Genomic DNA, 27,002 nt, shown 5'->3' with positions numbered 1-27,002 from the left:
AAATAAAAATGAACATTTAACTTTTTTTCACAAAAAATTTACTTCAGCTCCAATTTGTTTTATTTTACCAAGGGTAACAGGAGAAAATGGACCACAAACTTTGTTGTACAATTTGTCCTGAGTACGCTGATACCCCATATGTGGGGGAAAACCACTGTTTGGGCGCATGGCAGAGCTCGGAAGGGAAGGAGCGCCGTTTGACTTTTCAATGCAAAATTGACAGGAATTGAGATGGGATGCCATGTTGCGTTTGGAGAGCCACTGATGTGCCTAAGCATTGAAACCCCCCACAAATGACACCATTTTGGAAAGTAGACCCCCTAAGGAACTTATCTAGAGGTGTGGTGAGCACTTTGACCCACCAAGTGCTTCACAGAAGTTTATAATGCAGAACCGTAAAAATAAAAAAACATTTTTTTTCACAAAAATTATCTTTTCGCCCCCAATTTTTTATTTTCCCAAGGGTAAGAGAAGAAATTGGACCCCAAAAGTTGTTGTCCAATTTGTCCTGAGTACGCTGATACCCGAAATGTGGGGGTAAACCACTGTTTGGGCGCATGGGAGAGCTCGGAAGGGAAGGAGCGCCGTTTGACTTTTCAATGCAAAAAAAATTGACAGGAACTGAGATGGGACGCCATGTTGCATTTTGAGAGCCACTGATGTGCCTAAACATTGAAACCCCCAACAAGTGAAACCATTTTGGAAAGTAGATCCCCTAAGGAACTTATCTAGATGTGTGGTGAGCACTTTGACCCACCAAGGGCTTCACCAAAGTTTATAATGCAGAGCCGTAAAAATAAAACAAACATTTTTTCCCACAAAAATTATTTTTTAGCCCCCAGTTTTGTATTTTTCCGAGGGTAACAGGAGAAAATGGACCCCCAAAGTTGTTGTCCAATTTGTCCTGAGTGCGCTGATACCCCATATGTGGGGGGGAACCACCGTTTGGGTGCATGGGAGGGCTCAGAAGGGAAGGAGCGCCATTTGGAATGCAGACTTAGATGGAATGGTCTGCAGGCATCACATTGCGTTTGCAGAGCCCCTAATGTACCTAAACAGTAGAAACCCCCCACAAGTGACAGCATTTTTTAAAGTAGCCCCCTAAGGAACTCATCTAGATGTGTTGTGAGAGCTTTAAACCCCCAAGTGTTTCACTACAGTTTATAACACAGAGCCGTGCAATTAAAAAAAAAAAATTTCCACAAAAATTATTTTTTAGCCCCCAGTTTTGTATTTTTCCAAGGGTAACAGGAGAAATTGGACCCTAAATATTGTTGTCCAATTTGTCCTGAGTACGCTGATACCTCATATGTGGGGGGAACCACCGTTTGAGCGCATGGCAGAGCTTGGAAGGGAAGGAGCATCATTTGGAATGCAGACTTAGATGGATTGGTCTGCAGGCATCACATTGCGTTTGCAGAGCCCCTAATGTACCTAAACAGTAGAAACCCCCCACAAGTGACCCCATATTGGAAACTAGACCCCCAAGGAACTTATCTAGATGTGTTGTGAGAACTTTGAGCCCCCAAGTGTTTCACTACACTTTATAACGCAGAGCCGTGAAAAAAAAATCCTTTTTTCCCACAAAAATTATTTTTTAGCCCCCAGTTTTGTATTTTCCCAAGGGTAACAGGAGAACTTGGACCCCAAAAGTTGTTGTCCAATTTGTCCTGAGTATGCTGATACCCCATATGTTGGGGTAATCCCCTGTGTGGGCACACGGGAGAGCTCGGAAGGGAAGGAGCACTGTTTTACTTTTTCAACGCAGAATTGGCTGGAATTGAGATCGGACGCCATGTCGCGTTTGGAGAGCCCCTGGTGTGCCTAAACAGTGGAAACCCCCCAATTATAACTGAAACCCTAATGCAAACACACCCCTAACCCTAATCCCAACGGTAAACCTAACTACACCTCTAACCCTGACACACCCCTAACCCTAATCCCAACCCTATTCCCAACCATAAATGCAATCCAAACCCTAACCCTAACTTTAGCCCCAACCCTCACTTTAGCCCCTAACTGTAGCCTTAACCCTAACCCCACCCCTAACCCTAGCCCTAACCCTAGCCCTAAACCTAGCCCTAACCATAGCCCTAGCACTAACCCTAACTCTAACCCTAATCCTAACCCTAGCCCCAACCCTAACCCTAGCCCTAACCCTAGCCCTTACCCTAGCCCTAACCCTAGCACTAACCCTAACCCTAACCCTAGCCCTAATGGGAAAATGGAAATAAATAAGTTTTTTTTATTTTTTTATTTTTCCCTAACTAAGGGGGTGATGAAGGGGGGTTTGATTTACTTTTATAGCGGGTTTTTTTAGCGGATTTTTATGACTGGCAGCCGTCACACACTGAAAGACGCTTTTTATTGCAAAAAATATTTTTTGCGTTACCACATTTTGAGAGCTATAATTTTTCCATATTTCAGACCACAGAGTCATGTGAGGTCTTGTTTTTTGCGGGACGAGTTGACGTTTTTATTGGTAACATTTTCGGGCACGTGACATTTTTTGATCGCTTTTTATTCCGATTTTTGTGAGGCAGAATGACCAAAAACCAGCTATTCATGAATTTCTTTTGGGGGAGGCGTTTATACCGTTCTGCATTTGGTAAAATTGATAAAACAGTTTTATTCTTTGGGTCAGTACAATTACAGGGATATCTCATTTATATAATTTTTTTATGTTTTGGCGCTTTTATACTATAAAAACTATTTTATAGAAAAAATAATTATTTTGGTATCGCTTTATTCTGAGGACTATAACTTTTTTAATTTTTTGCTGATGATGCTGTATGGCAGCTCATTTTTTTGTGGGACAAAATGACGCTTTCAGCGGTACCATGGTTATTTATATCTGTCTTTTTGATCGCATTTTATTCCACTTTTTATTCGGTGGTATGATAATAAAGCGTTGTTTTTGCCTCGTTTTTTTTTTTTTCTTACGGTGTTTACTGAAGGGGTTAACTAGTGGGACAGTTTTATAGGTTGGGTCATTACGGACGCGGCAATACTAAATATGTGTACTTTTATTGTTTGTTTTTTTTATTTAGATAAGGAAATGTATTTATGGGAATAATATATATTTTTTTTCTTTATTTAGGAATTTTTTTTTTATTTTTTTTTTACACATGTGGAAATTTTTTTTTAAACTTTTTTACTTTGTCCCAGGGGGGGACATCACAGATCGGTGATCTGACAGTTTGCACAGCACTCTGTCAGATCACCGATCTGACTTAGAGCACTGCAGGCTTACCAAGCGCCTGCTCTGAGCAGGCACTCGGTAAGCCACCTCCCTCCCTGCAGGACCCGGATGATGCGGCCATCTTGGATCTGGATCCTGCAGCGAGGTAGGAGGTAGGAGACCCTCGGAGCAACGCGATCACATCGCGTTCCTGCGGGGGTCTCTGGGAAGCCCGCAGGGAGCCCCCTCCCTGCGCAATGCTTCCCTATACCGCCGGCACACCGCGATCATGTTTGATCGCGGTGTGCCGGGGGTTAATGTGCAGGGGGCGGTCCGTGACCGCTCCTGGCACATAGCGCCGGATGTCAGCTGCGATAGGCAGCTGACACACGGCCGCAATCGGCCGCGCTCCCCTCGTGAGCGCGGCCGATCGCGCTGGACGAACTATTCCGTCCTTGGGAAGTAGGGCCCACCCCACATGGACGGAATAGTACGTCCAATGACAGAAAGGGGTTAATGGGAACCTGTCATATCCTTTTTAGCATGCAAACTGTCCCCAGTGCATTGTTAGTAATATAATTAGCATCATTAATGCATTATGTTCATTAAAAACAGGGGTCTAATCATGTGCAAAAAGAACTTTATGTAATTAGCTCATACTTGTTCTTTTAGTCATAGGGGTGTGTGTGATTTCATTCTGTCACGGCTGTCTCCGCCCACGCAATTTGAATGATGTCTCCAGTGTTGCGCCAGCGTAACTCAAGTCCGCTTTGACAATTCTCACCCATGCACAGTGTATCATGGAGCTGTGCATGTGACAAGCTGTTTCCTATTCATGCGGACTGAAGCTGTTTGCAGTACCCAGCTTCACTGACTATGCCGGAGCCGCTCATCACAGTGCATGCATCTTTAGGAGAGATAATGTTATTAGCATGACTAATATCTACTCACACACAATAATTTAAATGCATCTATTAGTTAGGCCACAAGTAATGGTTGCAATGGTCTGCAGCAAAATGGTGATTTTTTATTTTTGTGCTGTTGCTTTTTCCTCCCTTACCACCAAGAACCTTAACTTTTTTAAACTTTCCATTTATAAAGTCATATGAGGATTTGAGTTTTGTGGTTGTACTTTTATTTTTGAATGAAATCATCCCTTTTTACCATATGATATTTTGGAAAACAGGAAAATAAAACCTGATTGGGGTAGATATGAAGATTTGATCACTTTATATTGCATTTTTTGCATGCAGTGTTGCAGCACCTGAAAAAAATGAAAAAAATGAAATTCTGGCATTTTAAGGATATGGCAATACTAAGTATGTTTATCATTTTATTTTTTTGTGTTTCTTTATTTTAATGGAGGGAAGGTGGACTTTTTTTTGTTAATATTTTTAAAACAATTTTTATGCCTTTTACTGCATTGTGTTGTCCGTTTAAAGGACTTTAATTAGTGATCATCCACAGTATTGCTGTGCATAGGAAAAATCTGTTCTGCTATAAATGCCAATGACGGGAAGGCGTTCATAGGAGCCCTGTCATGACAAGTGCAGGAGTCTTCAGTTGAGCCCCAGTTGCCATGGTAACCTATCGGCATTCGGAGATCTCATTTGGAACAGCGTGTTATCTGGGCTGCACTCTATGAATGTCATTTTCAAAGATTATCAGCAAAATTTAATGGGCTCAGCAACTTGTATGGAACTCTCCTCTACTCATGGATTTTAGGAGCAGATGATGTTTGAATAATCAAACACAAAAAATAAGGCTAATGAAAGCCGTAGCCAGCTCACCGATCATTGCAGGTGCACGGAGCTCATCTTGGATCCAGACGGAGGAATATACCAATAGAAAAAAAGGGAAGGCGCTCCAGCTCCTTAAAAATGTGAATCTTTATTAGTTCATTAAAAATGTATTAGCAATAAAAATCCTTGCCTGTGAACAAAAGCCTAGGTGCGGAGCACATGCGACGCGTTTCGATCGCTCTCGATCTTAATCAATGCATGAACTTTCCAATAATGCGGTAATTCCTATATAGAACTATTTGACCAATCAAATGAATGAATGACATCACATGACTATTACCACAGGTCCTACAAAGGAATCCGCTCAAACTATACATATAAAATCGGTATAAATTCCACAAAATAAAATGAAATACACATCATATGCATCCTAGAAAAACATACAAATAGTGCAGAGAAAGGGCTATGAGTAATGGTACATGATTTCATTTTTACGATTTAAACCACCGGGATATCTCGTTTGCAAATTATATACCCAAAAGGCTTCCCTTGTGAGAAGTCGTCTTCTGACATCTCCTCCCCGCTTTGGTGGAATGACCCTTTCTATGTCCTGAATAGTCATCATAGATACATCTCCAGCATGACATGTAAGAAAATGTTTGGCAACAGCAGACATGTTTCTATTTATAGTATATCTGTTATTTAGATCTCTCAGATGTTCTGCTACTCTTGTTTTTAACTTCCTCGTAGTGCACCCTATATACGACATATTACACATAGTGCAGTCAATTTTATAGACCACATTATTTGTGTGGCAATTAATAAACTCTTTGATGTAGTATGTTTTAGTTTTTTCTTTATTCTGAAAATTGTTTTTAATTAGTGCACTACGGCAAGTACTACAAGCAGTAACACCACACCTGAAAAAACCTTTACATTCCAACCACGTTTTGGAAACTGACTGAGATGAAAATAGACTGGGAGATAGTGAGCTGCCAATAGTTGGCGCTCTTCTCGCCACCACATTGAGCCCATCTTTAAGAATTTCTGAGAGCATATCATCCTCTAATAAGATAGGTAACCTACTTTGTATGATTTTTTAAATTTCATTAAACTGGGTACTACATTGGAAGCAGATATATGGCTTATTTCTTTTTGCCTCTTTTTTTCTTTTATTTACTGGATCTGCTACCAAAAGACTGTCCCTTGGTTTGTTCTCAACAATTTTTTGTGCTCTCTCTAATGTCCAATTGGGGTATTCTCTTTCTTTTAATTTGGTTTTTAAACAATTAAATTCATTGGCTCTAGTTTGTTCCTCACTACAGTTTCTTTTAAGTCTAATAAATTCCCCTACTGGGATAGACTTGGTAGTGTGTCTCGGATGACTGCTTTTTGCGTGCAGAACGGTGTTCCCACTTAAGGGCTTGATATGTGTTTTACTTTCAATTACTTTATTCTCAGACCCCATCAAGACCAGATCCAAAAAAGATATCTCGCTGCGGTCCCATTTGTGGGTAAATTTAATCCCATACTCATTACTGTTAATGTATTCCACAAAGTCTGGCACGGCAGATACATCACCCCCCCAAATAATAAGGGTGTCAGGCTTTTGTTCACAGGCAAGGATTTTTATTGCTAATACATTTTTAATGAACTAATAAAGATTCACATTTTTATGGAGCTGGAGCGCCTTCCCTTTTTTTCTATTGATGTTTGAATAAGCCAACCATCATCTACTGGGAAAGATACAGACCCACAGACACACATTATACAAGAAAACCAAACATATGTTGTACCAGTATGACATGTCGGGAAGGAGTTAACAGTATTGGTGTCATCAGAATGCTGATACGGTTTGGAGCTGCAGTGGAGCAGAGAGCCATCAGCCGCTGGCTGCTTCTGACTTCCAGAATACACAAAGAAGAAAAACGATCGAAAATTCCCCAGATAAAAAATGTAAAAGTTTATTAAAAAATAATTTTTAACACAAAAAAGTAGCATAAATCACATTAAAGGACAAAGTGGATAGTTGAGTTACACAGGTGGAAGGCAAAGGGTCCACAGTTAATATAGTGGATGCGAAGACCAAAAATAGAAGCAAATCTCATAAAGTGCCAGTGCCTATGAAGTTAATACTCCCGTGTAGAAAAAAATATATTTTTGAGAAACATGTGTAAGAGATCAAAATTAGAGAGGTGCATATCACTAGCTTAGTAATAAGGTGCATACTGCTTTAAGGGAGACAAAACTACATGAATCATCCTAAGCTATGCTCTTACCCATAGTCTCCACCTGGGAACAAATGCTGTCAGACCTATGGAGAGACTATAGAGCATAGCTATTATAGCCCCCTTCACCATTAGGTATAGGGTTTGACTGATTTTTGTTATGTGTTCTGTTTTTTGTTTATAAAGATAAAATGGATTTTGTTTACATTGCTTCTGACTTGCATCCTGAGGAAAGCCGGTGCAAAGCAAGGTATATCTGGTAATGCAATCACATCAAAACATTGCACTACTTGTTATATAAGTTAGAAGAGAAGATAGAGGCTGCAGTGGATTTGCAACCAGGATTAACAGAATCAGGTGAGTATAAAATGTTTTTCTTTGTTTATATTATGGTCTTGATGGTTGTAGGGGGCTAGTGGTACCTTATACTGTCTTTTAAAATACAGGTGCAGAGATGAATAGGTGGCACTCCTTGTCTAGTAAAAAAAAAACCCCTCTCTTATATTGAAACAAGTTTTACAGCATGGATGTGGAGGAAGTGGGTCACTAAGTGGATGATGACCATTTCTCTTACAGCCTATGCTTCAACGGTCAAGGTTAGGTTCCGTACTAGACAGGGAGTGCCACCTATTCATCTCTGCACCTAGATTTTCAAATACTTTCATGGTCTATGGTGTTGCACCTGTCATCCACGAAGCTGATCAGGTGCCTTGAATTCCTGGGATTTACAGAGGGTATGGTAACTTTGTGTGAAGTTAGTATTACTGCACTGTGTATGGCTTAATCCTGTGCATAGAGGGCTGTAATGTCCATCATACTGTGTATATGGAGCAATGGGACCATCATACTATGTAAAGGGAGTGGTAGGGGTTTTGCATTGTATACAGTGGGAAAAAAAGTATTTAGTCAGCCACCAATTGTGCAAGTTCTCCCACTTAAAAAGATGAGAGAGGCCTGTAATTGACATCATATGTAGACCAAAAACTATGAGAGTCAAAATGAGAAACAAATCCAGAACATCACCTTGTCTGATTTGGCAAGATGTATTTTGCAAATTATGGTGGAAAATAAGTAATTGGTCATTAACCCCTTCCCGACCTGTGACGCCACGTAGGCGTCATGAAAGTCGGTGCCAATCCGACCTGTGATGCCTATGTGGCGTCATGGAGGGATCGCATCCCTGCAGATCGGGTGAAAGGGTAAACTCCAATTTCACTCGATCTGCAGGGAGAGGGGGAGTGGTACTTCAGTTCAGGGGGGGTGGCTGTGCCCCCCCGTGGCTACGATCGCTCTGATTGGCTGTTGAAAGTGAAACAGCCAATCAGAGCAATTTGTAATATTTCACCTGTGAAAAGTAGTGAAATATTACAATCCAGCCATGGCCGATGCTGCAATATCATCGGCCATGGCTGGAAACCCTAATCTGCCCCCCACCACCGCCACTGATCTCCTCCCCAGTCCTCCGTTCTGTCCCGTACTGTGGTCCGCTCCCCTCCATCCTCCTGTCCACTCCCCCCATCCTCCTGTCCACTCCCCCATACTCCGATCCACCCCGTGCTCCAATCCACCCCCCGTGCTCCGATCCCACCACCTCATACTTACCTAGCCTCCGGGTGTCCGTCCGTCTTCTCCATGGGTGCCGCCATTTTCAAAAATGGCGGGAGCATGCGCAGTGTGCCCGCCGAATCTGCCTGCCAGCAGATTCATTCCAGGTACATTTTGATCACTGTGATAAAACCTATCACAGTGATCAAAATAAAAAAAATAGTAAATGAACCCCCCCCTTTATCACCCCCATAGGTAGGGACAATAATAAAATAAAGAAAATATATTTACTTTTATTTTTTCACTAGGGTTAGGGTTAGAACTAGGGTTAGGGCTAGGGTTAGGGTTAGGGTTAGGGCTAGGGTTAGAGTTAGGGTTAGGGCTAGGGTTAGAGTTAGGGCTAGGGTTAGGGTTAGGGCTAGGGTTAGGGCTAGGGTTAGAATTAGGGTTAGAACTAGGGTTAGGTTTAGAATTAGGCTATGTGCACATGGTGCAGATTTGGCTGCGGATCCGCAGCGGATTGGCCGCTGCGGATTTGTAGAAGTTTTCCATCAGGTTTACAGTACCATGTAAACCTATGAAAAACCAAATCCGCTGTGCCCATGGTGCGGAAAATACCGCACGGAAACACTGAGTTGTATTTTCCGCAGCATGTCAATTCTTTGTGCAGATTCCACAGGAATCCGCAGGTGAAATCTGCACAAAAAACACTGGAAATCCGCAGTAAATCCTCAGGTAAAATGCAGTGCCTTTTACCTGCGGATTTTTCAAAAATGGTGTGGAAAAATTTCACACGAATCCGCAACGTCGGCACATAGGGTTAGGGTTGGAATTAGGGCTGGAAATAGGGTTAAGATTAGGCTTGTGGTTAGGGTTATGGGTGTGTTGGGGTTAGGGTTGTGGGGGTTTGGATTAGGGTTAGGATTAGGGTTAGGGTTGGGATTAGGGTTAGGGGTGTTTTGGGGTTAGGGTTGTGGTTAGGGTGTGTTTGGGTTAGGGTTGTGATTAGGGTTATGCTAGATTTGGGATTAGGGTTAGTGTGTGTTTGGGTTAGTGTTGGAGTTAGAATTGAGGGGTTTCCACTTTTTAGGCACATCAGGGGTCTCCAAACGCAAGATGGCGCCACCATTGATTCCTGCCAATCTTGCGTTCAAAAAGTCAAATGGTGCTCCCTCCCTTCCTAGCCCCGATGTGTGCACAAACAGTGGTTTACCCCCACATATGGGGTACCAGCATACTCAGGACAAACTGGGCAACAACTACTGGGGTCCAATTTCTCCTGATACCCTTGTGAAAATAAAAAATTGCTTGCTAAAAAATAATTTTTGAGGAAAGAAAAATTATTTTTTATTTTCACGGCTCTGCTTTATAAACTTCTGTGAAGCACTTGGGGTTCAAAGTGGTCACCGCACATCTAAATTAGTTCCATGGGAGGTCTAGTTTCCAAAATGGGGTCACATTTGGGGGAGCTCCAATGTTTAGGCACACAGGAGCTCTCCAAATGCGACATGGTGTCCGCTAACGATTGGAGTTAATTTTTCATTCAAAAAGTCAAATGGCGCTCCTTCCCTTCCGAGCCCTGCCGTGTGCCCAATCAGTGGTTTACTCCCACATGTGAGGTATCAGTGTACTTAAGAGAAATTGCCCAATAAATTTTAGGATCCATTTTATCCTGTTGACCATGTGGAAATGAACAAATTGAGGCTATAAGAAATGTTTGGTGAAAAAAAGTACTTTTTAATTTTTACGGATCAATTTGTGAAGCACCTGGGGGTTCGAAGTGCTCACTATGCATCTGGATAAGTTCCTTGGGGGGTCTAGTTTCCAAAATGGGGTCACATGTGTGGGAGCTCCAATGTTTAGGCACACAGGGGATCTCCAAACGTGGCATGGTGTCCGCTAACGATTGGAGCTAATTTTTCATTCAAAAGTCAAATGGCGCTCCTTCCCTTCCGAGCCTTGCCGTGTGCCCAATCAGTGGTTTGTGACCACATATGAGGGATCTGTGTACATAGGAGAAATTGCACAACACATTTTAGGATCCATTTTATCCTGTTGCCCATGTGAAAATGAAAAAAATGAGGCTAAAATAATTTTTTTGTGAAAAAAAAGTACTTTTTCATTTTACAGATCAATTTGTGAAGCACCTGGGGGTTCAAAGTGCTCACTATGCATCTAGATAAGTTCCTTGGGGGGTCTAGTTTCCAAAATGGGGTCACTTGCGGGGGAGCTCCAATGTTTACGCACACAGGGGCTCTCAAAACATGACATGGTGTCCGCTAAAGATTGGAGCCAATTTTTCATTGAAAAAGTCAAATGGCGCTCCTTCCCTTCCGAGCCCTGTCTTGCGCCCAAACAGTGGTTCCCCCCAACATGTGGGGTATCGTTGTACTCAGGACAAATTGTATAATAACTTTTGGCTTCCAGTTTCTCTTTTTACCCTTGGGAAAACAAAAAAATTGTTTTTAGAATGGTGACACTTTTGGGTATTTTCAGCCACATAGACCCCTCAAACTGACTTCAAATGTGAGGTGGTCCCTAAAAAAATGGTTTTGTAAATTTAGTTGTAAAAATGAGAAATCGCTGGTCAAATTTGAACCCTTATAACTTCCCAGTAAAAAAAAAATTTGTTTCCAAAATTGTGTTGATGTAAAGTAGACATGTGTGTAATGTTATTTGTTAACTATTTTGTGTCACATAACACTCTCGTTTAACAGAATAAAAATTCACATTTTGAAAATAGCGAAATTTTCAAAATTTTAGCCAAATTTCCATTTTTTTCACAAATAAAAGCAAAAATTATCGACCTTAATTTACCACTAACATGAAGCTCAGTATGTCACGAAAAAATCATCTCAGAACCGCTAGGATCCGTTGAAGCATTCCTTAGTTATTACCTCATAAAGGGACACTGGTCAGAATTGCAAAAAACGGCCAGGTCATTAAGGTCAAAATAGGCTGGGTCATGAAGCGGTTAACAAAAGTTCATCTGAAGATTTTGTTATATATCCTTTGCTGGCAGTGAGAGTGGTCAAACTATTTCTGTAAGTCTTCACAAGTTTGGCACACACTCTTGGTGGTATGGTGGTCCATTCCTCTATGCAGATCTCCTCTAAAGCAGTGATGTTTTGGGCCTGTCACTGGGCAACGCGGACTTTCAACTCCCTCCAAAGGTTTTTATGGGGTTGAGATCTGGAGACTAGCTAGGCCAGTCCAAGACTGAAAGCATGATGTTGCCACCCACATGATTCACAGTAGGTATGGTGTTCTTTGGATGCAGCTCTGCATTCTGTCTCCTCCAAACATGACGAGTTTTGTTTCTACCAAACAGTTCTACTTTGGTTTCATCAGACCATATGACATTCTCCCAATACTCTTCTGGATAATTCAAATGCTCTCCAGAAAACTTCAGAAGGGCCCGGATATATACAGGCTTAAGCTGGCACTGCAGGATCTGAGTCCCTGGTGGCGTAGTGTGTTACTGATGGTAGCCTTTGTTATGGTGGTCCCAGCTCTATGCAGGTCATTCACTAGGTCCCCCATGTGGTTCTGGGAGTTTTGATCACTGTTCTTGTGATCATTTTTATCCCTCGGGGTGAGATCTTGCATGGAGCCCCAGATCGAGGGAGATTATCAGTGGTATTGTATGTCTTCCATTTTCTTATTATTGCTTCCACAATTAATTTCATCACACCAAGCTGCTTTCCTATTGCAGATTCAGTCCTCCCAGCCTGGTGCAGGCCTACGCTTTTGTTTCTGATGTCCTTCGACAGCTCTTTGGTCTTCACGATAATGGAGTTTGGAGTGTGACTGTTTGAGGTTGTGGACACGTGTCTTTTATACTGATAACAAGTTCAAACAGGTGCCATTACTTCAGGTAATGAGTGGAGGACAGAGGAGCCTCTTAAAGAAGAAGTTATTGGTCTGTGAGAGCCAGAAATGTTGCATGTTTTTAGGTAACAAATACTTATTTTCCACCATAATTTGCTAAATAAATCGTGCCAAATCAGACAAGGTGATTTTCTAGATCTGTTTTCTCATTTTGACTCTCATAGTTGTTGTCTACCTATGATGTCAATTACAGACTTCTCTCATCTTTTTAAGTGGGAGAACTTGCATAATTGGTAGCTGACTAAATACTTTTTTCCCCACTGTATAATGGGATGTTGGAACATCATATTGTTTATGAGAATATGTGAGGTTATAATACTGTGTATATAGGCCTTCATACTGTGTATAGGAAGCCATGGTGTACAGTACATCATACTGTATGTAAAGAGTTATGGATTCATCATATTGTGTATTTGGAGCTGTCGAACATCATGCCTAATTTGTGGGGCTGTGTTGACTATCATACTGTGTATTGGGAACTGTTGGGCCATCCTAATGTATAGAGACTTTTTTGTGGCCATAAAACTGTATATTGGGTGTTGTGGGTCATCATACTGTATATAGTGAGCTCTGGAGTCATCATAAAGCATGTAGTGGTTAAGTGGCCATCATACTGTGGATAGTGTTCTTGTGTGGTCATCATGCTGTGCATAGGGGGCAGGGTGGGCCATTATTCTGTGTGTTTAGAAATGTGCAATGGAAAAAACATACTGCACATGGAGAGCTGTGGGGCATCATATGGTGTGAGGGGAAATGTACTTTGGGGGTCATCATACTGTAAGGGACCATCATACTGTATGTAGGAATCTTTGGGGGCCATCATACTATGTGTGGGGGTTGTGGGAGCCATCAAAATGTGAGTTTAGGGCTGTGGTTACCATGACACAGGGTATAGGGGGCTGTGGGGACATTATGCTGTGTAAAGAGGGGCAGTATGTGTCATCATACTATGTATTGGGGACTATGGACTATCACAATGTGTATAGTAAGTGTTGTGCCCATCATTTTGTATGTGAGGGCATTATACAGTGCATTATAAATATCCAAAGGCAAAAGGCAAAAAGATGGCCTTATTACTATTACTTATTATCCAAGTAGCAAAGTTGAGACATTACTACGTTTTATGGAACACTCATTTGTAGAGGCACTCTCTACTTGGAAAACTCTCTGTGTTGCATTTAATTAGGGAAGTGGTAATTATAATTAGAAAAAACTGAAGTATTGGGACCACTGTTCTATGTAGCAGGATGGGGAGTTTTTGCACGTTGAAAAAAGGTGGGGGATGTGCTGGAAATATGAGAAGTCAAATGTGTATTTCTTATAAACTGTAGATACATGTTATTAACAGAAAAAAAAGCATCCTGATGTTCTGGATGTAATAAAAAAGATGAAAAAATTGAATGAAGCAAACCGGAAAGAATGTCACCTGTTAGCCATCATGCTGCACATACCTGAACTATATTCATTTATATATTTGGCAGGACTGGTATCTAAAACTATTTGGTCACTGCATGGGGGTAATATCAGTCTTTTATAACGTTTTATTGTTCGTTTGCTTTTTTATATACAGTATACTAAACGTTTGGTGCAGTTTAGCCATGTGATGGTAGGTGTACAGTGTAGTATTGATCATATTGATCTGTGTAAATTGTATTATATTTTGCACAGGAAATTGTCATATTATAATATTATGTATTATCTATCTACTAATGCTAGTGATCATTGCGTAGTGCTATCATTTTTTTCCTTGTATGGTGTTTTTTGGAGAATTGGACTTTGTACAGTGTGTTTTAGTATGTACGTATTTTGTAGTCCTGATATAGCAGGAATAGTCATATATAATTTTACCTGTATAGGCTTTCTTTTAAGTGGGTGGTGGGCTCATAAAGGGAGACATATTCTTTGGGGCTTGGGTCCCTGACCAATTAAGACCCTAGCAACACATTTGCCATTACTTTTTTGCGTTTTTTGCCCTGTAAAGGGGAGATTATTATTACTATAAGAAGGGAAAATGGGGGCACTACAGTAAGGAGGCAAAATGTGGGCATTGTTATAAGATATATAATGGTGCATTTAAAATCAAAAGAAGAAGAAGCACTGGGGGTCATTGTTATAAGGAGGCGCAATTCTGGCATTACTATAAAGAGGCACAAGGGTGTTCATTGTAGGGAAGTACAAAGGGTATTATTATTATTATTATAAGGAAGAACAAGTGGGATTTTTAGTACTACTATTATTGTACAGGGCACAGAAGGTGCATTATAACTGTCTATTGTACTGGTTATTGCACACTATATGTTTTGTGTAAAGGTGGAGGAATGCGAGGAGGGGGCTGGAAAAGCAGTGAGCCAAATCTACCCCGTGTTACATTTTGCAGGGACGAGTTATGGATGGATGTGATTTCAAAAGCCAAGACTGAATTTAATAAATAAATCAGAGGTTTTATGTCACTAAGCAGCCACTTAGCGCCCCCATACAGCCTAGAGGAATTATGCTAAAAAGGGGGAACATACAAACTCCTTGCAGATGTTTTTCTTGGAAGGATTTGAACGCAAGGCCTTGGCGCTGCAAGACTGCAGGGCTTACCATTGAGCCACCACATTGCCCAAGGTATTATTCTCTAGAATGAATATTCAAAGGGAGGACTATCTAATATATCATACAATCGTATATGAAGCATGTTGCAAACTTATTTAAGCTTCTGTATGAAATTAGAGGCATTTATGAATACAGTATAGGTGTATAGGCTATGGCTGACACATTAGGGTCTGTACAGCTCATAGCTTACAGCGAACATAGCACTTACCTTGATGTAATGTTTATGAATTGTTTTTAAAATAAAATTATCACTTTTGATCTTAAAAATGACCTTTGCTTTTGCTTCAGGTTTGCATGCACATTCACACACGCACATACTGTAGGCAGACATATGCACACACACGTATACATGCACATAAACACAGAGACACATACACAGCCTTATATATACACAAACACATCTATACATACACAAAGACACCTGCACAAGTACACATACAAATTATACCTTTCTTGCTATCATGCACATGTCCAGTGTAATCACACAAAACAGTATTTTTAAGACCAAAAAACAAGGATACTGTGGATAAAACTGAGATAAAATTTAGCTGAGTTTGTTTTTTATTAGAATGCTTCGATTTAGCAATTTCCATTTATATGCTGTTCTGTCTCTACAGGTTTAAAATATAACATGCAAATATTTTGCCACTTAAAGAATTCTTTTCTATCTATTCTTAAAACAGTGATGGAGGATATGGAAATGTGGGAGCGTTCCTATATTTTATGCAAAAATGTGGAAGAAATTACCATAGTTGTTGTCGTAAAAGATGATGAATTTCTGCCAGGCATATTCCGTGACGACTTTTAAGATAACATCATTCAGATAGACTGGGGGGCGGACAGACAATGTATAATCATCAATCCTGTTGCTCCTGTTGAGCCCACAACTACTTCTTGGCGTCCTCGCTGTGGATCGTTGCATGAAAAGATGAGGAATATGCATTGCATCTGCCAGCGCTTGCAAAGACCCTGCTGATGCACATCCGATAGAGCTGACAAGGGCCAATATGCCTTGGTTCATAAGGTCACAAGCTGAAAGAAACAAAATTATATTTGAGATGACATTGACACATGTATGCAACGTTACTTGTGCTAAAAATGGCTGACACAGGCATGCTAAATGTAATAATGCATACAGTCTACAAATCTTGATAAATACTCTGTGGGTTGAACAATTTTGATTTGATATTTACATTTCGCTTGTCTACATGGTTTTTCTTATAAATTCAATGTCCTTTCAAAGACTATTTTAGATGCACTGCAATTCAGTGGACATTGTCTAAATTGATCTGTTTACGCAAACAGATATTTTCCAAACATCTAATAAACATTTAGCAAAGTAAAAAAAATAGAGTATAGCTAGTAAGCTCCCCTATACAATGCAAACCTGTATGTGTCTGATTTATATTTGTTGTATTGTTACTGTCAAGTTTCATGTTCTGTGTCAAATTAAGTCCACATGGGCTTATACAGTATAAGGCATTTTGTATAACACTATACACTGCCACCATGAAGAATTGCAGAAGTTGTTCCTCTAATATAGATAACTAGCTGAAGAGCCCAGCTTTGCCCGGGCATAGTAACTAACTGTGGTTAGGTATAACAAATTATAATGATTATATTGCACATAAAAACTCTTGGTGAAGCAAAAGTTTTTTTAACACAATATTAACCCCTTAACGACTGGCGATACGACTTTTAAAAGTGGCAGTTAAGAGGCCTTATTCCTCCTGCACCTCATGCTCCTTCTTTTTACACAGCCTCCTCCTGCACCTCATGTTCCTCCTTTATACACAGCATTTACTGCAGCACAGCTTTTCTCCTTTATAGTCGCCTCCTCCGGTAGCACCTCACACTCTTCCATATACAATCGGAAACACTTGATCCCGAGAGAAATTGCACTAATTGCAGTAAAGTGTATAGTATACACAGCCTACTTCTTCTGCAGCACCACACTTTTCTCCTTTAGACCTCGTTCATACGTTACTTGGTCAGTATTTTTACCTCAGTATATGTAAGCTACAACTTGTACTAAAACAATAAGAGGAAAAGTATATTAGAAACACGTCTCCACTTCTGTATTTTTCTCCCACTCGTTTTGGCTTATAAATACTGAGGTAAAATACTGACCAGATACTGAACGTGTGAATGTGGCCTTATGAACAGCCTCCACCTGCAGCGCCTCACTCTTCTCTATACAAAGCCTCATACTGCAGCAGCACCTCACTTCTCTCATTTTCCAATCACGCCTCTCATTTTCCCTCTCACATCTCTCATTTTCACCCTCATATCTCTCATTTCTCCCTCACTCCTCTAATTTTCACCCTCACACCTCTCATTTTCCCCCTCACTCCTCTCATTTTTCCCCCTCACACCTGTCAATTTCACCTCACACCTCTCATTTTCCCCTCACTCTACTATTTTCCCCTCTCACTCCATTATTTTCCCCTCACTCCTCTCATTTTCCCCTCACTCCTCTCATTTACCCTCACTCCTTTCATTTCCCTCTCACTCCTGTCTTCCCCTCACACATGCACAGCACCTTCCTGTTATGAGAACACAAATGTAATCCATGAGGCTCCTCCCTTTCCCTTGATGCCATGCCTCACAGGAGCAACTCCATTCTAGACACTACGGAGTTACATGTGGCCTGTGCCTGCCGTGCACTGATACTCTGAAGGAGGTGGCCCTGATTGTAGCTTGCAGAGGCTGGGGTGTCACAGCTGGTGGTTTTGCAGGTTGGCATTAGAGGTGAATGTGTCTCCACCCGTGTGTGCTAAACAACGTGGGCCATTTGGATGGGGCTTTGCGTGTGGAGTAAGTGTGGCTATGCAGAGTGGGCTGGGCTATGTAGAGTGGGCGTGGCTTGACACATGCACACACATGCATACATTCAGCTTTATATATAGATATGCTCTATAATATCACATACAGTAGGTAGAAGTATGCACAACCTTTACTCTCATGGATGTTAGTTATAAAAATATCTGTATGCCTTTATGTCCAACATAGGGATAGAAAGGGCAGCATAGATATCCACGAATGCTGCAAAATATATATAGCTATGCAACAGTAATCTGGAAAACAATTTTCTACATAATTTCTTAATCCCTTCTTAAAGTGAACCTGTCAGCAGTTTGGGCCGATATAATTTTATAATGTTGTAGTTAAGCCCCCAATCCAACCTGCAAGATAAGAAAAATACGTTTTTTTTTATACTCTACCAGGGGGGTGGTCCAGTCTAATGGGTGTCACAGGCCTGGGTCTGGTACTTCCCATCTTCTTGCAATGCCGCCCTCCTGCTTGCTTCATCACTCCCTGCCATCCTGCTCATGCGTAGGCGTACTTATCGGCCCTGTTGAGGGCAGAGTATAGTACTGCAGTGTGCAGGTGCCGGGCCTCTCTGACCTTTCCTGTCACCTGCACACTGCAGTACTTTGGTCTGCCCTCAACAGGGCAAGTACGACTGCACAGGAGTGCAATGTGAGGGAGCTATGAAGCAAGCATGAGGATGGCAACACAAGAAGATGGAAGGCACAGGACCCGGACTTGCGACACCCATTGGACCAGACCACCCGTGGGTGAGTATAATAAAACTTATTTTTTCTCTAATCAATTCCATTGTTCAACTCGCATTTATAGGAGACCATGAATTTTGCTATTCAAGTGCCTTAATAAAAAAAAAAAAATTAAAAGCCTGAAAAAGATTAAAAAATATATAAGTTCAAATCACCGCCCTTTAAAAATAAAGCAATTAAAAAAATACATATATTTGTAAATGATGGCATATCTTTGTGACGTTCCCTAATGAATAATCATGTGAAAATCCGTTTAAGTGTTATAGCAACAAATTGTGTTTTCTGCAAATTGAAACAAAAATGTTTTGCTCAGTGCTGAGGTTACATTGTCCTTATATGACTGTAAGGCAAACATTTATTCTGAGTAAATGTTCTGGTTTATCTTTTATATACTGTATATGTTGTTTCTTAATGGCTACTTATTCTGACCTTCTGTGCATTAAACCAGATCTATATGTAGAAAGTTATTCCAACTAATATTTAAATTATCAGCAGAGACAGAAATTCTTTAGACTGAAAATTCCCTGCTTGTGACAATGTTGCCTTGGTAACTAGATTTCTAAGTATCCATCATTTGTATTTCTGATACTTCATATTGTAAAATGATCCCTGGGCTCCATTGGAAATACTTCAGAAGTGACATCTGTACATATTATTTTAGATAATAATCTATTGTTTTTATTATAATACCCGACCATTGGTTTACAGCTGAGTGAGAATAACTCTACCACAGATTATAAAAATAATGTCTATGTGGCTGGATTTTGGACAGAAATGTTAAAAAATGCAAACCGAAGAGCTAAAAAAGCATGGTCAACTGTAAGAGAAATGTATAATGAGGTCGTTCATCCATCAATTCGCATTTTAAGAAATGTATCATCTTACAGATTTCTCGGTTCACAAATATATATTTATTTTATCTTGATATAAATTGAATTCTATATTGTGTAATTATTTTATCACAAAGGAGTTCGAATATTAAAATAATAATTACGCATACGACCTATGCACATGTATGTCGTCTAGCATCTCCCCCTTTACAGTAGGACCTCCTCTATAGGCTTGAACAAAAAGCTGCTCTATGTGATTTTCTGAATGTTTGGCTATAGTACATGTGTAACTTGTCATGTTTTCCTCTTATAAAAGAGCATGAAGAATTCCAGATTGCTGAGATAATCTCTCTAGCAAATTAATGTCATGCTTGAAAATAAGGCGATATCCTAGCAGTTAACGTGACAACCTTAAGATTGGAGGCCTCCAAAGCAACATCAACATGCACTGGGTGGCCGCATAAAATATTGTGAAGGTATTGATGGAATCCAAAATAGGCATGGACTCGCCCATAGGTTTCAATCAGGTTTGGATTGGCCCACAGGGGAACAGGTGAATCTTCCAGTGGGCCGCTGAGCAGAAGAGGACCTGTTCCCCTCACATGAACAGAGATTGGCACAATAGACATAGGCAAAGTCACACAATTATTTTAAGAAACTAATTAGTTTATTATTATGTAGAAGCAGATGTGAATCTCTGAACAAAGGACTGTAGATGCTGGAAGTTTCTTTTCCAAATGTAAATAAAGTACAGAAATATTGGAAGTGATTAAAATTAAATGGAGCCATTATATACTATAGACGGTTGACAATTCATTTAAAAATATAATGAAAGTACAGAAATACTGAAAGTAATTAAAAATGATTTGGTGCAATTATGTACTATAAATGCTGGAAGTCTCCTTTCTAAATGTAAAGAAAGTACAGAATTATTGGAAGTAATTAAAGTGGCATGGTGCCAGTATGTATTACAGTTGAACAATTCCTTTCTAAATGTATAGAAAGTACAGAACAGAAATACTAGAAGCGATTAAAATCACATAGTTCAATTATGTACTATAGATGCTAGAAGTTTCCTTTCTAAACCGCCCCCCAGGGCCAGCCACCACCTTCTTTGACCACTTCACCACCTGGCTACTTCATTTCCTTTCCGCGGACATCCCCACTATCATCATGGGCGACTTCAACATCCCCATTGACACTTCCCTCTCAGCTGCCACTAAACTTCTATCTCTCACGTCCTCCTTCGGCCTCACTCAATGGTCTTCTGCAGCCACTCACAAAGATGGTCACACACTGGACCTCATCTTCACCCGCCTCTGCTCCCTATTTAACCTCTCTAACTCACCTCTTCCTCTCTCTGACCACAACCTTCTCACATTCTCTTCCCTCTCCACTCCATTTATTATTATTATTATTATTTATTGTTATAGCGCCATTTATTCCATGGTGCTTTACATGTGAGGAGGGGTATGCATAATAAAAACAAGTACAATATTCTTAAACAATACAAGTCATAACTGGTACAGGAGGAGAGAGGACCCTGCCCGCGAAGGCTCACAATCTACAAGTCCATGTCTACAATTCCCACCCCACAAACTTTCACACCCTCGCAGAAATCTTAAACATCTTGACCTACACTCATTCTCTGAATCCCTCCTCCCTCTCACAGACATAAGTTCCTTACAAAATGCGGATGACGCTTCCACTCTATATAACACCACAATAGCTGTAGCTTTGGAATCTGCTGCCCCACTTACACATACCAAAGCTCGCAAAATCAACAGACAACCCTGGCACACCAGCCTGACCAAAGAACTGAGGCGAGTTTCCAGGGCTGCTGAGCGCAGATGGAAAAGATCCCACTCCAATGAGCACTTCATCTCATTCAAACAGTCCCTCACTACTTTCAAGACCACACTCACCACAGCTAAACAAACCTACTTCTCATCTCTCATATCCTCCCTGTCTCACAACCCTAAACAGTTATTCAACACCTTCAATTCTCTCCTCCATCCCCAGCACCTCCTCCCTCACCACTTATCTCAGCTGAAGACTTTGCCTCATTTTTCAAGCAGAAGATTGAGAACATCAGAGACAGTTTTGGTCAACAACCCCCAGAGCCCTTCCTCCAGACTTCCCAGCCATCCACCTTCAAAACCAACTTCTCCACCATTACAGAAGATCAATTCTCCACTCTACTCTAAAAATCACATCTCACCACCTGTGTTATGACCCCAATGGCGAGGGTCTCAGAGGAACGTGGAAGTCTGCAGAATACAAAAATCCAGCTCATAGGGCAGTGGTAACTGGGTTGACCATATATCTACTCCTAACGCCAACACTAGAAGTAGCCGGGGATCATTCCTACGTTGATTCTAGATGACACGCGCCAGCCGGAGAATCTAGCTACCCCTAGTAGAGGAAAACAAAGACCTTTCTTGCCTCCAGAGAAGGGGACCCCAAAGCTGGATAGAAGCCCCCCACAAATAATGACGGTGAGGTAAGAGGAAATGACAAACACAGAAATGAACCAGGTTTAGCACAGAGAGGCCCGCTTACTGATAGCAGAATAAAGAAAGGTAACTTATATGGTCAACAAAAACCCTATCAAAATCCACACTGGAAATTCAAGAACCCCCGAACCGTCTAACGGTCCGGGGGGAGAACACCAGCCCCCTAGAGCTTCCAGCAAAGGTCAGGATATAGATTTGGAACAAGCTGGACAAAAATACAAAACCAAAACAAATAGCAAAAAGCAAAAGGCAGACTTAGCTGATATAACTGGAACCAGGATCAGAAGACAAGAGCACAGCAGACTAGCTCTGATAACTACGTTGCCAGGCATTGAACTGAAGGTCCAGGGAGCTTATATAGCAACACCCCTAACTAACGACCCAGGTGCGGATAAAAGGAAAGACAGAAAAACCAGAGTCAAAAAACTAGTAACCACTAGAGGGAGCAAAAAGCAAATTCACAACAGTACCCCCCCCTTAGTGAGGGGTCACCGAACCCTCACCACGACCACCAGGGCGATCAGGATGAGCGGCATGAAAGGCACGAACTAAATCGGCCGCATGAACATCAGAGGCGACCACCCAGGAATTATCCTCCTGACCATAGCCCTTCCACTTGACCAGGTACTGAAGCCTCCGCCTGGAGAGGCGAGAATCCAAGATCTTCTCCACCACGTACTCCAACTCGCCCTCAACCAACACCGGAGCAGGAGGCTCAGCAGAAGGAACTACAGGCACAATGTACCGCCGCAACAAGGACCTATGAAATACATTGTGAATAGCAAACGACACAGGAAGATCCAGACGAAAAGATACAGGATTAAGGATTTCCAATATCTTGTAAGGCCCAATAAAACGAGGTTTAAATTTGGGAGAGGAGACCTTCATAGGAACAAAGCGGGAAGAAAGCCACACCAAATCCCCAACGCGTAGTCGGGGACCCACACCGCGGCGGCGGTTGGCAAAGCGCTGAGCCTTCTCCTGTGACAACTTCAAGTTGTCCACCACATGATTCCAGATCTGCTGCAACCTAACCATAACATTCTTAATGGCTTCAGAAAGGCCATTTCTAAAATTAGCGGCCAGTGCACACTCGTTCCAATGTGTCAGCACGGACCATTTCCGAAATTTTTGGCAATACACTTCAGCCTCGTCCTGCCCCTGAGACATAGCCAGCAAGGCCTTTTCTGCCTGAATCTCAAGATTGGGTTCCTCATAAAGTAAACCGAGCGCCAGAAAAAACGCATCAAGATCAGCCAATGCCGGATCTCCTGGCGCCAGCGAAAAAGCCCAATCCTGAGGGTCGCCCCGTAAGAACGAAATAACAATTTTTACTTGCTGAGCAGAATCTCCAGATGAACAGGGTCTCAGGGACAAAAACAATTTACAATTATTCACGAAATTCCTAAACTTAAACCTGTCTCCGGAAAACAGTTCAGGAATCGGTATTTTAGGTTCTGACCTAGGATTTCTGATAACATAGTCTTGTATGCCCTGCACACGAGTAGCCAGCTGGAAATTCAAGAACCCCCGAACCGTCTAACGGTCCGGGGGGAGAACACCAGCCCCCTAGAGCTTCCAGCAAAGGTCAGGATATAGATTTGGAACAAGCTGGACAAAAATACAAAACCAAAACAAATAGCAAAAAGCAAAAGGCAGACTTAGCTGATATAACTGGAACCAGGATCAGAAGACAAGAGCACAGCAGACTAGCTCTGATAACTACGTTGCCAGGCATTGAACTGAAGGTCCAGGGAGCTTATATAGCAACACCCCTAACTAACGACCCAGGTGCGGATAAAAGGAAAGACAGAAAAACCAGAGTCAAAAAACTAGTAACCACTAGAGGGAGCAAAAAGCAAATTCACAACACACCTGTGCACTTGACCCGCTCCCATCCCACTTCATCCCAAACCTCACCACAGTCTTCATCCCAACCCTAACCCATCTCTTCAACCTATCACTAACAACTGGTGTTTTCCCCTCAAGCTCTAAACATGCCTCCATCACACCTATCCTCAAAAAGCCCTCTCTTTACCCATCCTCTGTATCAAGCTATCGCCCTATATCACTTCTCCCTTATGCCTCCAAACTACTGGAACAACACGTCTACCTTGAACTGTCCTCCCATCTCTCTTCTTGCTCCCTCTTTGACCGCTTACAATCTGGCTTCCGGTCATACCATTCCACTGAAACTGCCCTAACTAAGGTCACCAATGACCTCTTAACCGCCAAGAGCAAGCGACACTACTCTGTCCTCTTCCTCCTCGACCTGTCGGCTGCCTTTGACACAGTGGACCATTCCCTATTATTACAGACCCTCTCATCCCTTGGCATCACAGACTTGGCCCTATCCTGGATCTCATCATACCTAACAGACCGGACATTCAGCGTCTCCCACTCGCACACCACCTCCTCCCCTCGCCCCCTATCTGTCTGAGTCCCACAAGGTTCAGTCCTTGGGCCCCTGCTCTTCTCCATTTACACTTTTGGCCTGGGACAGCTCATAGAATCTCATGGCTTTCAGTATCACCTCTATGCTAACGACACACAGATCTACATCTCTTTACCAGATATCACCACCCTACTAACCAGAATCCCTCAATGTCTGTCCACTATTTCATCCTTCTTCTCCGCTAGATTTCTGAAACTTAACAAGGACAAAACAGAATTCATCGTCTCTCCCCCATCTCACGCGACCCCCCCAACGAACCTATCCATTACAGTAAACGGCTGCCCACTCTCCCCAGTCCCACAAGCTCGCTGCCTCAGGGTAATCCTTGATGCTGATCTCTCCGTCAAACCACATATCCAAGCCCTTTCCACTTCCTGCCAACTTCAACTCAAAAATATTTCACGAATCCATACGTTCCTCAACCAAGAATCTGCAAAAACCCTAGTCCATGCCCTCATCATCTCTCGCCTTGACTACTGCAACCTCTTGCTCTGTGGCCTCCCCTCTAACACTTTCGCACCCCTCCAATCTATTCTAAACTCTGCTGTCTGACTAATCCACCTGTCCCCCCACTATTCCCCGGCCTCTCCCCTCTGTCAATCCCTTCACTGGCTCCCCATTGCCCAGAGACTCCACTACAAAACCCTAACCATGACGTACAAAGCCATCCACAACCTGTCTCCTCCATACATCTGTGACCTCGTCTCCCGGTACTTACCTACACGCAACCTCCAATCCTCAAAAGATCTCCTTCTCTACTCCCCTCTTATCTCTCGCGTATCACCCCTACTCTGGAACCCTCAACCACAACACATCAGACTCTCGCCTACCATCGAAACCTTCAAAAAGAGCCTGAAGACCTACCTCTTCCCACAAGCCTACAACCTGCAGTAACCACCAATCAACCAAACCGCTGCATGTCCAGCTCTATCCTCACCTACTGTATTTTCACCCATCCCTTGTAGATTGTGAGCCTTTGCGGGCAGGGTCCTCTCTCCTCCTGTACCAGTTATGACTTGCATTGTTTAAGATTATTGTACTTGTTTTTATTATGTATACCCCTCCTCCCATATAAAGCGTTATGGAATAAATGGCTCTATAACAATAAATAATAATAATAATAATAATAATAATAATAATAATAATAATAAATGTAAAGAAAGTACTGAAATATTTGAAAAAAAAAATTAAAATTGCATACTATATATTATAATTGGACAATTCCTTTCTAAATGTATAGAAAGTACAGAAATATTGGTAGTAATTAAATCTATACTATGTCATTATTTGTTATAGCTGCTGGATGTTTCCTTGCAAAATGTGATGAAAGTAAATAAATAAATACTGGAAGTGATTAAAATTACATAGTGAAATTATCTATCTAATTATTGACGTTGTGTACTATAGGTACTGGATGTTTACACAGGATAACATGGTTACAGATGAGCACTGAACAATCTAGAGTATTTAGTGCACGTAGGCTGCCATTGATCTCAGCAGCTTGAGTCTTGTGTACACAGGATAATGCGCTGTCGAGAACGATGATCTTTCGAGAAGCACGCTCATTCATCTAGTCATCATCAGCCTGTTCATACTGCACAGTTATTTGAAAATTAATGTGTAAATTGGCCTAAACTCATATCATATCTTCCCTATTCTGAACCTATTGTCTATTGACTGAACCTATATTTTCTTGGTAGACTGGTGCAAATGGCCATAGAGTCTATGTATAATCCAATGATACCAGTTATAGAGAAAGGATAAAGCTTTCATCCATTTGTGTGCAGTCTGCAGCTCTTGTAATTCTTGTAAGACAGCTCAACTGATTTATCATAGTCTTTAAGTACTATCAAGAGACCGAAATATGGTTCGGATTATTCAAATATAACCTATTGAAATGACCTAGTAACATTTGTGAGACCCTGTATTAAGACATGCATGGTATTAAAAAAAGGCTTGAAAAGAGTTCATTATCATATTATATACCTCACCTCATTGCTCATGTTATACAGTAATTTGGCAGAAAATATTATATTTCTCTCACGAAAGAAATGTATTCATCTTCAGGATTGAAATGGCAATATTTTATACTTGATAATGCACAACAGTGAACAAGAAGCCGGTAATCTTGCTGAAAAGGCCATGATTTAAATAGCGTGAATTTTTTTTTTCAGTTGGTTTTGCATTAACAAATTCATTTTGGCCAGGCACCTATCATTGAAGTTAGATCAGTTGTCTCTATGCATCAATGGTTTCAGATATTTTGCTTCAGTATTTGCTAAATGCATGCCAGGCTGCTGTTTGATGAATATAAAAAAGAATTGCTAACCATTAGAATACTGTATATCTAAATCTCAGAGGAACGTGAGCATTTTTTATTCCCTGAAAGCAATTTCCTCTTTCCTTTGTGCTGAAGTAATCTGACAAGTGTGAGAAGG

General features: G+C 41.3%; 1 protein-coding gene across 2 annotated transcripts in view; it reads right to left on the bottom strand.

The window, feature by feature from the left end:
* GRID2 (glutamate ionotropic receptor delta type subunit 2) overlaps nt 1-27,002 on the bottom strand; it is a 1,941,594-nt gene that overhangs the window by 1,175,915 nt on the left and 738,677 nt on the right. For both annotated transcript variants that reach the window (XM_077277244.1, XM_077277251.1), the window contains exon 3: nt 15,933-16,217. In XM_077277244.1, the coding sequence (XP_077133359.1) occupies nt 15,933-16,217 (285 nt within the window). The remainder of the gene's footprint in view (nt 1-15,932; nt 16,218-27,002) is intronic.

The sequence above is a fragment of the Ranitomeya variabilis genome, chromosome 1 (assembly GCF_051348905.1).
Source record: "Ranitomeya variabilis isolate aRanVar5 chromosome 1, aRanVar5.hap1, whole genome shotgun sequence".
Taxonomy (NCBI): domain Eukaryota; kingdom Metazoa; phylum Chordata; class Amphibia; order Anura; family Dendrobatidae; genus Ranitomeya; species Ranitomeya variabilis.
This window is presented reverse-complemented; position numbering and strand designations above follow the sequence as displayed.